This window comes from Giraffa tippelskirchi, chromosome X (genome assembly GCF_054371585.1).
Source record: "Giraffa tippelskirchi isolate mGirTip1 chromosome X, T2T-mGirTip1v1.2.pri, whole genome shotgun sequence".
NCBI lineage: Eukaryota > Metazoa > Chordata > Mammalia > Artiodactyla > Giraffidae > Giraffa > Giraffa tippelskirchi.
The window spans coordinates 50,514,007-50,529,369 of NC_137289.1; the positions used below are offsets into that span (position 1 = coordinate 50,514,007).

Below are 15,363 nucleotides of genomic sequence, written 5' to 3' on the forward strand. Positions count from 1 at the left end.
CCCTGGAGGAGAGAATGGATACCCACTCCAGTATGCTTGCCTGGAGAATCACATGGACAGAGGAGCCTGGCGGGCTACAGTCCATGGAGGTTGTAAAGAGTTGGATATGACTGAGCAACTATCATTTTCACTTTTCACAGTGCTTAAAACACTGTTCAGTTCAATTCAGTCGCTCGGTCGTGTCTGACTCTTTGCGACACCATGGACTCCAGTACACCAGGCTTCCCTGTCCATCATCAACTTCCAGGGCTTGCTCAAACTCATGTCCATTGAGTCAGTGATGTCATCCAACCATCTCATCCTTTGTCATCCCCTTCTCCTCCTGCCCTCAATCTTTCCTAGCATCAGGATCTTTTCCTATGAGTCAGTTCTTCACATCAGGTGGCCAAAGTATTGGAGTTTCAGCTTCAGCATCAGTCCTTCCAATGAATATTCAGGACTGATTTCCTTTAGGATGGACTGGTTGGATCTCCTTGCTATCCAAGGGACTCTCAAGAGTCTTCTTCAACACCACAGTTCAAAAGCATCAATTCTTCGGTGCTCAGCTTTCTTTATAGTCCAACTCTCACATCCACACATGACCACTGGAAAAACCATAGCTTTGACTAGACAGACCTCTGTTGGCAAAGTAAAGTCTCTGCTTTTTAATATGCTGTCTAGGTTGGTTATAGCTTTTCTTCCAAGGAGCAAGTGTCTTTTAATTTCATGGCTGCAGTCACCATCTGCAGTGATTTTGGAGTCCAAGAAAATCAAGTCTGTCACTGTTTCCATCGTTTCCCCATCTATTTGCCATGAAGTGATGGGACTAGATACCATGATCTTAGTTTTCTGAATGTTGAGTTTTAAGCCAACTTTTTCACTCTCCTCTTTCACTTTCATCAAGAGGCTCTTTAGTTCTTCTTCATTTTCTGCCATAAGGGTAGAGTTATCTGCATATCTGAGGTTATTGATATTTCTCCCGGCAATCTTGATTCCAGCTTGTGCTTCATCCAGTCCAGCGTTTCACATGATGTACTCTGCATATAAGTTAAATAAGCAGGGTGACAATATACAGACTTGACATACTCCTTTTGTGATTTGGAACCAGTCTGTTGCTCCATGTCCATTTCTAACTGTTGCTTCTTGACCTGCATACAGGTTTCTCAGGAGGCAGGTCAGGTGGTGTCGTATTCCCATCTCTTGAAGAATTTTCCACAGTTTTGAGAAAGGTATAGAATCAGAAAAATCCTGGAAAAGACCAGCATTTAAAGGGTGGCAGAGGAAGAGTCCACAAAGAAGCATATAAAGGAGTAACTAGGGAAGAACGAGGAGAATCAGGAGAGGAGCAGCATCACCAAAGCCAAGGAGTAGACGCTTTCAAGAGAGGCATTAGGACAGAAATGGAGTGAGAGTGAGGTATTAAATGCAGCGGCAAGATGTGCAGTAAAACAGAGGTCTGGTAAAACAAAGACTTAAAATTGTTCATTGGATTTGGCAATCAGGATGTCATTAGTTTCCTTAAAAAGAGCAGTAACAGTGGTGTTCTGGGATCAGAAAAGCCAGACTGGGGGTGGGGTGGGAGGTGGGATGTGGAGAGAGACAGGGCTGGCTTTCGAATGGGAGGTGAGGAAATGGAGATAATGAGTGTAGACTATTCTTTTGAAAGGCATCTGTGATAGTGGGTGGAAAGAAATAGGGTGAGCACCAGTTAAAGATAGAGCCGAAGGAGAATTTGCTTCTTTTTTTTTTTTAATTGAAGTATAATTGATTTACAGTGTTATATTAGTTTCTGGTATACAACAACATGATTCAGGTATATATGTATATGTATGTATGTATATGTGTACATATATATACACACACACACATATATATATACACACATACTGACATATGTATGTATGTATCTATGTATAGCATGTATGTATAGTTGTTGTTGTGTTGGTTGCTCATGTCCTGTCCAACTCTTTGAGACCCCATGGACTGTAGCCCACCAGGCTCCTCTGTCCATGGAATGCTCCAGGCAAGAAACTGGAGTAGGTTCCCAACCCAGGGATTGAACCTAGGTCTCCTGCATTGCAGGTGGATTCTTTACTGTCTGAGCCACCAGAGAAGCCCATATGGATGTATACATACATATATATGTATATTCTTTTTAAGATTCTTTTCCATTATAGTTTATTACAAGATATTGACTATAGTCCCCTGCACTATACAGTAGGACCTTGTTGCTTATCTATTTTCTATATAGTAGTTTGTATCTATGAATCCCAAACTCTTAGTTTATCCCTCCCCACTCCTTTCCCCTTTGGCAACTAGAAGTTTGTTTTCAATGTCTGTGAGTTTGTTTCTGTTTTGTAAATAATTCATTTGTATCAATTTTTTAGATTCCATATATTTGTGATATCATACGATTTTTGCCTTTCTCTCTCTGACTTCCTTCACTTAGCATGATAATGTCTAGGTCCATGTCTGTTTCTTTTGTAATAGGAGAAAGTCGTGCATATCTAAATGGTGATGGGGAAACAGCCAGCAAAAAGACAAAGAGTGGTTGAAGATACAGAGTAGGGTGATAACTGAAGAAGAGAGGTCAAGGAGGTGGGAGAGAATAGGCTCCAAATCATAAGCACTTCCTGCAAGGTAAGAAGAAAGGAGGTAGGACATGTAGGGATTCAACTCTGTGGCAGGGTGGGGTGAGGGCAGGAAATTGAAAGGATGAAATTTGGACATGGGTCATTTACAAGGACATTAAAGTCACTCAGGATAAGGGCCAGAGTTGAGGAGACTGTAAGTGAGATGCCAAGATCCTCAATAAGTGAGAGACCTGGAGGGCAGTGGATATGAGGAAGAAGGCTGGGAAGAAGCTATACCATCTCCTGGACCCATGGGGTAAGAGAGAACAGAGAACCTCTGCCACTGAAACTCTGGACAAGTTGCTTAGTAGATATCAAGTATCTGACCCAAAGGAGGTGCTCAACAAATGTGAAGAAGTGACTTTTTAAAGCCAACACAATAGTAAAATCACATTAGAAGATCACAAGTAGGAATAGTCCTAATGTACTAAGCTCAGTTCAAACCACACATGGAGCACTCCTAGGTACCTTATTTTAACATGAGCATTTACAAACTATAGTGAATTGATTAGCAACTGGGCATATTTATTCTGGCAAAGAGATAGTTAACCTTTATAAGAGGATATGGCTAGTGCCATGATACATTTGAAGGGTTATTTCTGCTCCCTATGGTCAAAGTAAGATTAATGGATAGAAGTTACAAGGAGAAGACTGCAAATCTTTTTTATGCACGGTTGTTCATTTATCCAATGATGAAATGTGAACCTACCTAGTATATTCAAGTGAAGACTGGATGAATACCTACCTGAAAAGGGAATCAGAAAGGCCACAGTTGGAGAGAGAAGATGGAAAAGCAGTGGAGTTATTTCGGGCCACAGATCATCAAGTTGATTTGTAGACATTGTGAGAGACTATTTCCTACTTTATAAAGTAGAGCTTGGCTAGAATAGAAGGCCCTCCCTGCCTCTTGCTATTGGGGAAGAATGAGTCAGAGCATCTAAAAATAGAAGAAAAACTTGAAGAATGGCTCAAAATGATCACAATCAAATCCTAAGGGGAGAGAGGAGAGAAGGTGGCAAGATAAAGCAAATAATCTTCCAGGAAACAAATTTTACTAGTCTTCTGGAATTAGCAGGAGGACTCTGCAAAGAACTTTTTCAATGGCTGCCTTAAATTAATGCTTGGTATTATTTCAACTATGCGGAAGAAATAAAGATTTGGACTCTTCAAAAAGCCATGTTGTTTCCTGCTCCAGATGAAGGCAGTAGCTCTGAGGAAGGAAATTAGAAAGAGCTGGGACAGCAGTGTTACATGCCTCACCCTTATAAGACTGTTCCTAGCAGGAGAGAGAAAGCTGAGAGTAGCTGCTGAGGTCTGGACCTCATGGCCAGAGATATGGCTTGGGCCAAGAGAAAGTAATGCTTGATTGAGGCTGCTTAGGGCTCCAAGTAGTAGAAGATGTTCATATGTCTTTAACACTTGTATTTTAAAAAGCAGTAGAGTGTAAGTTGAAACAGACAGGCAGAGACAATGACCTATGACAGCCTACAGGAGAAAAGAGAATAATAAGTGACTGTTTAGTATAGAAGCTGATCTCGATTAAATTAGTAGCAAGGAATTAATGATGTTTAATATGTTTGCTTGCTTATCACTGGCTCTGTGTGGCCTTGCAATTCAAAGTGTTGCCCATGGACCAAGGGTAGCATCATCACTTGGGAGCTTGTTAGGAATGCAGGAGCTCAGGCCCCAACCCAGACCTGCTGAGTAATCATTTTAATAAGTGTCAGGTGATTTGTATGCACAGTACAGTGAGAAGCACTGATTTCTTAGGTGAACTTTTGCCTAGCAAAACTCTCTCCCTTCCTCCTTCCTTTTCTCCCTCCCTCCACCTCTCTTAATTTCTCTGATCCTTGTTTACATTGTAAGCTAACAAGCAACTCTACAGCTGGTAGCCTTTGGAATAGTGCTCATGATATACCCAGATAAGGAAAAGAAAAGAGTGGCCAGGTAACATATTGTAAAGCATGAGTTTGTGGGGTGGGAAACCACTGACTCAGTTTCCCATTATACTGTGTGAGTGACCTTCATCAAGCTTATGGACCTTTCTGAGCTTCAGTTCCCTCATCTGTAAAATAAAGGTCATTATAGCATTTGCTTCATAGTGCTGTTGTGAGGTGGCGCTAGTGGTAAAGAAACTGCCTGTCAAGGCAGGAGATGTAAGAGATTTGAGTTCGGTCCCTGGGTCTGGAAGATCCCCTGGAGGAGGGCATGGCAACCCACTCCAGTATTCTTGCCCAGAGAATCCCATGGACAGAGGGGCCTGGCGGGCTACAGTCCATAGGGTGGCAAAGAGTTGGACATGACTGAAGCAACTTAGCACCCACGCACGCTGTTGTGAGGGTGAAATGAAGAGAAATATGGAAATTGTCTACCATAAGGCCTGTCACACAGTAGATGCTCAGTACATAGCAGTCATTATTACTGAAAGCCATCAGTTTTGAAGTGAAATTAGAAATAATAAAGAACTAGTGTAGCCTTCCCAAGTCCCTGAAAGTCCCCTTGAGAGCCTCCAAAATGGAGTGAATTCTCCATTTTCCTCATCTAGCTCAACCTCCTTGATTCCAGTGCCAGCCAGCAGTTACGCTAAAGAATTTCTTATTCCTTTGGACTATCTTCCTGTTTTTGCTGAATTAGGAAGATTTTTTACTTTTTCATCGCAAATGGCCCACAGTTCTAGTACATTAACATTTTAAAAAGTCTTTTATGGTCTGATCTGGAAATATAACTACCATTTATAACAATTTTTTTCTCCTATGGAAAAATGCATGTCACCTTCCAAACAATTGACTTCAGAGTGAACTTTGAGATCCTAGCCTGTGTACAAGTTGGAGGCTTCCTGAATTTCAACATATAGAGCAGTGACAAAGGGCTAGATAAACTGATTCCAGAATTCCAGAGGTGGCTGAAAGGTAAATGAGAATGCTCCAAGGAGTGGAAAGTAGGGTAAATAGATCAGAGTGCACAGCATCAAGATTTAAAAAGCTAATGCAGGAAGGGAGATTCACCTTGGGAAAGATATTAACAGAGAGCAACAAAAACAACACAAACCATTTTTCTACTATATTAAGTTAGGGGCCCCTAATCAGTAGCTTGGGATCTACAAACAATATAGAAGCCCTACAAGTTATCTCTGCAAGGTGCTTACTCTCCTTTGCCTTGATGTCTGTAATTTGCCTGGATTCTCAGTTCAGAGAAGAAGACAGAAAACATCATCCTGGCCCCCCATCTTCCTCACCCCCACACCCTGATAGCCAGCTCCCAGGTTCAGTTGGCTTCCTTCTGCCCTTATCTCCTTCTTTCAAGAGGAGATCAAAGCTTCAGGAAAGTACCATACAGTTTTTTCTTATGAAGAGGGAGAAGACTACTGTATTGGGTTAAATGAGAGGACTAGTGAAAACAGGATCCCCAGGATGGAGAGAGGTGGAAAGCCAATAACAAAGAACCACGGAAAAAGCAAACGACTTGTGTGCCTTCTCACTGAAGTGTTTAGCAAGAAGATTGATTATATAATAAACAGGGGAACTCTGGGTTAATAGGGCAGCAAGCTAGCAATGTCTGATGCCCACCACTTACAAATGCCCATTACAATATCCATGAAAGTGAAAGTGTTAGTCGCTCAGTCGTGTCCAACTCTTTGCGACCGCATAGACTGTAGCCTACCAGGCTCCTCTGTCCATGGAATTCTCCAGGCACGAATACTAGCATGGGTAGCCATGCTCTCCTCCAGGGGATCTTCCTGACCCAGGGATCGAACCCGGATCTCCTGCATTGCAGGCAGACTCTTTACCATCTGAGCTACCAGGGAAGCCCTGAGGTACAATATCCATGAAGCTCTGTAAGAACACTAAGAGTTGCACTAGCTAGTGAAAATGTGGGGGGGTGGGGGTGGAAACTGATCATCAACTGCCAGTGAGGAAGGAAGACCTGGCTCTTGTGGGAAGTTGGGATCGGACTGAGGACCATACTTGTGGCCTATATACCCTCGATCCAGACAGTATAAGTGCCCAAGAAAGAGGAGAAAAGCTTTTGATTGAGTTCTATCAGCTGTCTTCAGGGGCTTTACTGATCAGAAAACCAGAGATTATCCCTTTACTGGGTTTCCCAGGTGGGCTATGGTCCATAGCATCGCAGAGTCAGACACGATTGAAGTGACTTAGCACACACACACAGACTATAGCTTGCCAGGCTCCTCTGTCCATGGAATTCTCCAGGCAAAAATACTGGAGTGGGTTGCCATTTCCTTCTCTAAGGGATCTTCCCGACACAGGGATCAAACCCTGGTCTCCTGCACTGCAATAATACATGACCACTATGAAACAGTTCTATAAAGATAGAGGTTGAGATAAAAGTTGCTCTTGGCTGGCTAAATTGTGGGTGAATTTTGAGGCTTCTTCATAACATCCTGCAATAGCAATTTTCTAAAATAATCTTGTATTACTTTTTTTTTTTTTTGGCTGTACTAGGTCTTTGTTGCTTTGCATGGGCTTTTTCTAGTTGTGTCGAGTGGGGGCTACTCTTCACTGTAGTGCACAGCTTCTCATTGTGGTGGCTTCTCTTACTGCAGAGCATGGGCTCTAGGGCAAGCAGGTTCAGTAGTTGTGGCTCATGGGCTTAGCTGGTCCATGGCATGTGGAATCTTTCCAGACCAGGGATCAAACCTGTGTCCCCTGCATTGGCAGATGGGTTCTTATCCACTGAGCCACCAGGAAAATCCTTATGTTGCTTTTATATTAACAAAAAAATCTTAAATTTATATAAGTAAAACATACTGATTTTTGGCAAATGATAAAAGCTAGAAAGTCCCTCTCCTTCACTCCTTTCCCCTCACACCTAATCCCACATCTTCCTTAGAAGTAACCCCTGTTACCAGCTTAGTTGGAATCCTTTCAGAGGGGATATATATTTCAAATTTAATCAAGAGAGAAATGTGTCAATTCTGAATAGAGTAAATCCTAGTTGTGATAGAAGGACGGATAACCAAACTGTAGTAAAATAAATTGGTATTTAAAGAAGATCTGTGGCTTCCAGGTGGCTCAGTGGCAAAGAATCCGCTTTGAACCTACATGTCTCGTGGGTTTAATCCCTGGGTCAGGAAGATCCCCTGGAGGGGGGTATGGCTACCCACACCAGTATTCTTGCCTGGAGAATTCCATGGACAGAGGAGCCTGGTAGGTTATAGTCTATGGGGCCGCAAAGAATCAGACATGACTGAGCCCTGAGCACTAAGAAGATTTGGAAAATAGATTCTTACATTCTGGGGCTTATACTACTGCTACTACTACTGTTAATTACAAGTGCTACTATTTTTTAAATTATTATAATTATTACCATTTTTTGAGCTCTATGGGGAAGATTAGGCTTTCCAGGTGGTGTTAGTGGTAAAGAACCCACCTGCCAATGTAGGAGACGTAAGAGACACGGGTTTGATCCTTGGGTCAGGAAGAACCCCTGGAGCAGGAAATGGCAACCCACTCCAGTACTCCTGCCTGGAGAATTCATGGACAGAGGAGCCTGGAGGGCTACAGTCCATGGGGTCGCAAAGGGTTGAACAAGACTGGGTGACTGAGCACCAAAACGTATTATTTCTCTAATTGTCTAACTTCAACCTGAAGATCTCTGAGGGCAGTTTAAAATTTCCCCCAGTTGCTCACCTTCATATTTTATTTCCTCTTGCAAAATCAATCAACACGTTTTTATTGAGTATCTACCATGTCCAAGCATTGTGCTAAGAAATTTTGTGGCTGGGAACCCAAATCTGGCTATCTATAAGTATCACCTGGGGACCTATTAAAATTATAGATACCTGGTCCCTACTCCAGACCTACTGAATCTGAATCCTTTTAACTGGGATCTGTTGTGGTGATATTGTGTTCCCCCTCAAAATCCACATGTTGAAATCCTGTCTGAACCTCAAAATGTGACTATATTTGGAGATGAGATCTTTAAAGAGGTAATTAAGTTAAAACAAGGTCACTATTTATTGCTGTTGCTGTTGTTTCATTGCTAAGTCCTGTCTGACTCTTTGCAACCCCAAAGACTGCAGCACACCAGGCTCCCCTGTCCTTCACTATTTCCCAGAGTTTGCTCAGCCTCATGTTCATTGAGTTGGTGATGCTCTCTAACCATCTCATCCTCTGTTGCCCCCTTCTCCTTTTGCCTTCAATCTTTCCCAGCATCAGGGTCTTTTCCAATGAGTCAGCTCTTTGCATCAGGTGGCCAAAGTATTGGAGCTTCAGCATCAGTCATTATGGTGAGCCTTAATTCAATATGACTGTCCTTATAAAAGGAGTACATTCAGACATAGACACGTACAGAGGGATGAACATGTGAAGACACAGGGAGAAGATGACCATCTACAAGGCAAGGAGAGAGTTCTCAGAAGAAAACAACCCTGCCAACATCTTGATTTCAGACTCCTAGTTTCCAGAATTGTGAGAAAATAAATTTCTGTTTTCTCTTCCACTTGCCAGCTGTGTAACCTTGGAAAATTAATTCCATCTCTCTGAGAGCTGTAAAGCAAGCCTACCTCATGGGCTTGCTATGAAGAATAAATGGAAAATGGTAGTAAAGCCCTTAGCATCATGCCTTGCATATAGTAAAGGCTCATTCACGTTTGCTGTTGTTACTGATATTGTACTGTGGTTGGTCTAGAACAGGAACTCTTGAAAGATCAGAGGATAAATGAACTTCAAGGGAAAATATTACAGCTGTATTTTCACCAATCCCTAACTGAAATTTAGATTTCCTTCTTTTATACATGCAGAGAACAGATCACAATAGTATTAGCAGTAACTGTGAGTTTGTCACCAGCAGGAATCAGTTTTATGTCACATTACTGTTATTACAGATATCTTTAAATATTTTTACATGCATTATTATTTTAAAGTTATCGAGGTTATCAGAGCTGCATCCATATCTTGCTATATACATTAATAACAAGCACTTATATATAATTATATGACAATTTCCATTTTTAATATTTTGATAAGTGAATTTCAATATGATTTCTTTCCTTTGTAATTCTACATATTGTATTCTGTGTATCTAAAAACTTTGTTCTAAGAGGGATCCATGGGTTTTATTTTATTGTCAAAGGAGTCCTTGGCATAAAAAAGGTTAAGAACCCCTGATCTAGAAGGTTTTAAACCCTTACTAACTATTGCTGCTGTTGTTGTTTAGTCTGGCTCTTTTGCAGCCCCATGGACTGCAGCCCCCTGGGTTCCACTTTCCATGAGACTGCAGCCCCCTGGGTTCCACTTTCCATGAGATTTCCGGAAAAGATTGCCATTTCCTCCTCCAGGGGATCTTCCTGATGCAGGGATTGAACCCACATCTCCTGAATTGGCAGGCAGATTCTTTACCACTAAGCCATTTGGGAATCCCTTACTAACTATAGCAGTCTGCAAATCTGTGAACAACTGTGAAAAGTTTCAGGAAGAATAATCTGCTTTTTCCCATTAAGAAACTTTAACAACTGAGTATTGATGGTAGGGAAATGGGCTTGCCTAAGGACTATTGTATGTCTTAACTTGCACCTAATTATTAATAGATTGCAAGTGCTAGAGACAGTTCCTATTCTCTAGATACCCTATATAACCTCTCAGTGTCTTGGTTTCCTCACCTTTCAAGTGGATATGATGGTAGTATCTCACTGGCTTGTTGTGATAATTAAACTGGATAATACTATGTAAAGCACAGGTGAGGTCTCTGGAAGCACTTGGAAATATCTAGCACATGGTAATAATAAAAAAAAAATCAGCTATTATAATATTAATTATTATACCAGATTAATCAATTTCCTTTCTGGCTCTCTGCAGCACAAGTAAAAGTTTTTAAATATAATGGTCAGGGCAGAAGACCTGTATAAACATTTTTCCAAAGAGGAAATTCAGAAGGCCAACAGGCACATGAAAAGATGTTCAACATCACTAACTATTAGAGAAATGCAAATCAAAATTACAATGAGATATCACCTTACACCTGTCAGAATGGCTGTCATCAATAAGAACACAAATAACAAATGTTGATGAGGATACGGAAAAAAAGGAAACCCTTGTACACTGTTGGTGGGAATGTAAATTTGTGCGGCCATTGTGGAAAACAGTATGAAGGTTTTTCAAAAAACTAAAAATAGAACTACCATATGATTCAGCAATTCTACTCCTGGTTATATATCTGAAAAAAATCCCACCAATTGAAAAAGATACATGTGCCCCAATGTTCATAGTAGCATTATTTATAGTCACCAAGGTATGGAAGCAACCTCAGTGTCCATCAACAGATGAATGGAAAAGAAGATGTGGAATATATATATATATATACATACATATATAACATAATACTACTTGGCCATTAAAAGGAACAAAATTTTACAATTTGGGGCAACATGGTTGGACTTGGAAGGCATTATACTAAGTGAAGTAAGTCAAAGACAAATACTATGTGATATCACTTATTTGTGGAATCTAAAAACTACAACAAACTAGTGAATATAACTAAAAAAGAAGTAGACTCAGATATAGAGAACGGTGTAGTGGTTCAGTGGAGGGAAGGGGCAATATAGGGGTTGGAGAGTGGGAGATACAAACTGTTGGGTGTAAGATAGGCTCAAGGATGTATTGTATAACATGGGGAGTATAAAGTAACCTTTTAAAATTATATTAAAAAATTTAAACATAAAAGAGGAAGTCATATATGTGTGTGTGTTAGTAAATCATTGATTGTACTTTTTTAGAGTATGCTATCTTCTTAAAATAGATGTTATGCTTTGTAAATGTTTGATAACCCGTAACTAAAAAGTCACCTAATGGTTAAAGGCATAAGCTTTGAAGTTGGAAAGGGGTGGGTTCAAATCCAAATGCCACTACTTACTACTTATGTGACATGAGCTTCTTGAACGTTCCCAAGGCCATCTCATTACTGGAATCATAACCTACTTCATAGGATTGTTGTGAGGATTAAATAAGATAATATATGTAAAGTACCCAGCACATAGCATGACCTCAGTAAATGATACCTATTCCTTTTCTTAATAATTGCTAAATATGTGGGCAACTTGTGAGGCAGGAGGATTTTCTTCACCTTTCGCATGAGGTCCCCTGATACCTGGTCCCCAAATCTCTTTCTAGCCTTGACTCTCATTGTTCCATCTCTCACATCTTATTCTCCAGTAACACTGAACTTCTTTGTAATTCATACCCAGCCCCCCCCCACATGCTGTTGTCACCTCCAGGCCTCTGTTCTCTCCTCCCTCCCTCCATGTAGACTGCCTTTCCCTCCTTCCAGAGCTGACCTCTCCTCCACACTCCCACAGCAGTGCTCCCCACACACAAACACCAGGCCTCCATTGTCATTCCCAGATTGTGCTGTTTTTCTCTGTTTATGTCTCTGTTTTGCCAACTAGACCATGAGTTCTTTGGGTGCTTGGGCTGTGTCTTACTTACCTTTGAATCCCCACTCACCCCATACTTGGCACAAGGCAAGCAGAGAGTGACTGTTGATGACTCCATCTGAGAAGGAGGTATCCCTTTTTTCCCCCTTCCTACTCTACCCTGTCTGTAAGTGGGCCCCCTTCTGCTCGCTGGGTTTACATAAGAACGTTTTGCTACATGGGACTCTCTCCATTCAACACAAAATATGTGAGCAGAGGGAGGCTTCACAGAGAGGAGCCAAGGAGGCCCTGCCCAGTCAGCCTTTTCAGGAAGGCATGCTATATGTCAATACATGCTGGACTTGTGTGCAAACACACAACAGCTTTCTGAACTCTATCTTGGAACTATCTAGATTTTCTTCTAAGTTATATTTGTTCTTGATCAGCCTGGATATAGTATGCAAAGCTGTACTGAATTATTAACAATACTGCTTGCTAGAAAGGACTACAACAAGGGAAGTGTCAAGGGGACAAATTCTGGAATTTAATGGTGCCAAATGCCAAGAAGGAAATACTTCCACCAGGGCTCCGTCCTAAGGTTATGCACAAAGATAAAAGGATTCAGGCAAGTGTAGAAGCAAAAGGCCCCTGCAGTTCTCAAAACACAAATTAAATAAACATTTATGAAACTAATATATTTTGTTATAATGTTTAACATAAAATAATTATAAACAAGAGGGAAAATCATAAACACTGTAATTAAAAAACAATTCAGTAGGCTATAAGTCTACATAATGCATATGAAATTTCATATTCTACTACCTCCTCTGGCTTTTAACCAAGAACATTTAAAAAAAGACAATGAAGAAGAAAAAGTGAAATTAATGCATCAAAACGACTGACTTTTTTGAGATAAACAGTCTTCAACAGTCTGTGAGAACACAGGGACCATAAACTCAGCTTTGCTGGTCGGGTCAGTGACCTTGCAACCCCTCTTTCGTGTCTTATCTTGGGATCCTGTCAGAGGCAGGGATATAGATCCGTTTTGGCTTTCTGCGTCCTACAGCGGAGAGAGTACTGTCCTCCTTCCATTTCTTAAAATTGCCGGGCCCCTTGTAAGATCTATAGAGCCTTGGAAACAGAGGAGTTTGTTAGCTGTACTTTGCTCCTCATTATGGGGGTGATACTTGTGGCACACAGAGGGAATGTTAAATCTATGAAAGCCCGATCTCCAGAGACTCAGATAAGCGGAGCGGCACTAGAAAGAGAGTGGCTGTGCTGGTGTCCAGATATACAGCCTGGCCGAGAAGCCCTCTTAGCTTAGAGGATCTGCCTCCTTTTGCCTCGTGCTCTCAGGACCAGTGCAGTGTGAATCCCACTAGGGGGCACCTCTAGCGTCTCCGCCAAGATCTGACTCCGGAAAGAAACGTTCCGCTTTGTGAACACTAGATGGCAGTATGTACTGGTCTATCACAAGGGCCATGGCCTTGTGAAAGCGAGCTGAAAGAAGGGTGGGGAAGTGCTGACAAACTGAAATCCACTTAAGTGAAAACTGAACATCATGAATATTTTGAATTTTTCTCAGAAACCAATAATTACTGAATTCTACGTATACAAACCTATTCCGAGTCTCCAAGTCCTGAGACACTTCGGAACCCTATCACTTACACACCCATGGCTGGGGTTAGACCACAAATATGCCCTTTCACCCCAGCTCAGCTCCAGGGGCACTTTCTCCTCAGAGCCAAGAACCCCTCAGGCCAAGGTTTCAGGACACTCCGCAGTGTCCTTGAACAACCAATCACCACACCCCTTCAAAAGGTAAGGATAGAGATCACCTAAGGTGGTAGGTGGGGATCAAAAAACTCCAAGTTTGGAAAAATTGAGGAAGCTAAGTGAAATAGGGAGGATGAGACAAAACTGAGAATGAGGGGGTGTGGAAGTGAGGGGAGCATGGGGGGAATAAAATGAGGGAAAGGAAAGGGGAAAGAAAGAAACCGAGAGGAGTAAAAGAGAAATGGCAGAGAAAAAGGGTAAATAAGGAAATCCAGGAAAGGGGAAAAAAAGGAATACGAAAGGGGGCGAGAAAGAAAGGAAACGGCCAAAAGGAGTAAAGAAAGAGGAAAAAAATAACAAAAATAAATGAGAGAAAGAGGGAGAAAGGAACAGGAGAATAAATATGAGAGAAAGAATGGGAGAAGAAGAGCAAAGAGAAGCAAGGCGGGGGGGAGGGGGCGTACAGACAGAAGGAGAACTGCTAATGGACTGGCGTTCCGGGAAGCCGGAGCAGAGACCACTTCAGATGGGGTTCAGGGAAGACATAGGAGAGAGCAATGAGGGGAATGGGGGAAAGGGGGAAAGGAATGAAGGGAGAAGAATCGGACAGAAACCGAGGAGCGGTTGAGCGTGCTTCTGTGAGTTTTGTTGCAGGCGCGTGTCGGTTACCCCCGAGGCGCGCACAGCGCCCTCGGACACCCCGCTGGGGCCACGCGCTCTCCGCACCCACCCCACCCCCACCCTGCTTCTCGAAGGCCGCGTCTCTCCTGTAGGGGGACCCGTCCGCGGTGGGACCAGGCACATTGGTCCGCCCGCTGAGCTCGAGACCGGGGGTGGCGCGGCGGCTCTCGGGGATTCCTGGCCCAAGATGCGCCAGAAGCAGCGAGACAACCCGAGCCGAAGCGCGGCGGGGCTCACGGAGGGAGGCCGAGTGGGGCCGGGCTGCCGGGAGCGCGGCGGAAGGTGCGGGTGGCCCTGCGGGTGCCGGGGCGAGGTGGGGGCGGAGGCCCGGTGGGAGCGGGGCGGGGGAGGGGGACAGTACCGCGCCACCGGCTCCCGGGCGCGCGCGGGAGAAGCGGCGGCGGCCCCGCGTGGTCGGCCGGCCCCCCCGGCGGGTCATTTGCATGCTGTCACGGCCCCGCGCTGACTCCCAGGCGCGCGGATCGCTTGCTCGCGCTCGGCTTCTGCCACCGCTCTGCCGGCGTAGCCCCGGAGAGCCCGAGAGTCGGCGAGTCCCCGAGCTGGCGAGGGAGGGAGGGAACCCGGGAGGGAGGGAGCGAGGGCGCGCCCCGGCTCTCTGTCGGCCCCGCAGCCCGCCCTTCCTGCTGCCCCAGGTCCGCCCCCGGCCCCCGCTCTCACACTTGGGAAACTTGGGACGGCGCGGGGGCCGCGTGTGGCACCTCGGGGTGGGGGGGCGGCCCCGGCCTGGAGAGGCGGAGGAGGAGGAGGGGGCGGAGAGGAGGAGGAAGAGGAGGAAGTGAGCCCGAAGGATCCGCTCAGAGCTGTTTGTCCAGCTGTTTCTATTCGCACCCCGAGCGGCGCAGCCAGAAGGGGGCCGAGCCGAGGGTGGCCGGCTCTCGACGCTCATTTCCAACTCTTCTTCTC

General features: G+C 43.7%; 1 protein-coding gene across 6 annotated transcripts in view; it reads left to right on the top strand.

Annotated features, from left to right (window-relative positions):
- Nucleotides 1-14,558: 14,558 nt before the first annotated feature.
- The window catches only part of TSC22D3 (TSC22 domain family member 3), a 64,147-nt gene continuing 63,342 nt past the window's right edge, over nucleotides 14,559-15,363 (top strand). For 3 of the 6 annotated variants that reach the window (XR_014076118.1, XM_081567329.1, XM_081567330.1), the window contains exon 1: nucleotides 14,559-14,721. Coding sequence is in view for 2 of the 6 variants with exons in the window: in XM_081567329.1 (XP_081423455.1) it covers nucleotides 14,627-14,721 (95 nt within the window). In the remaining 4 variants the exon portion in view is untranslated. Of the gene's footprint in view, nucleotides 14,722-14,903; nucleotides 15,093-15,363 lie in introns of those variants that run through there. The other 3 variants (XM_081567331.1, XM_081567332.1, XM_081567328.1) reach the window with 2 other exon arrangements.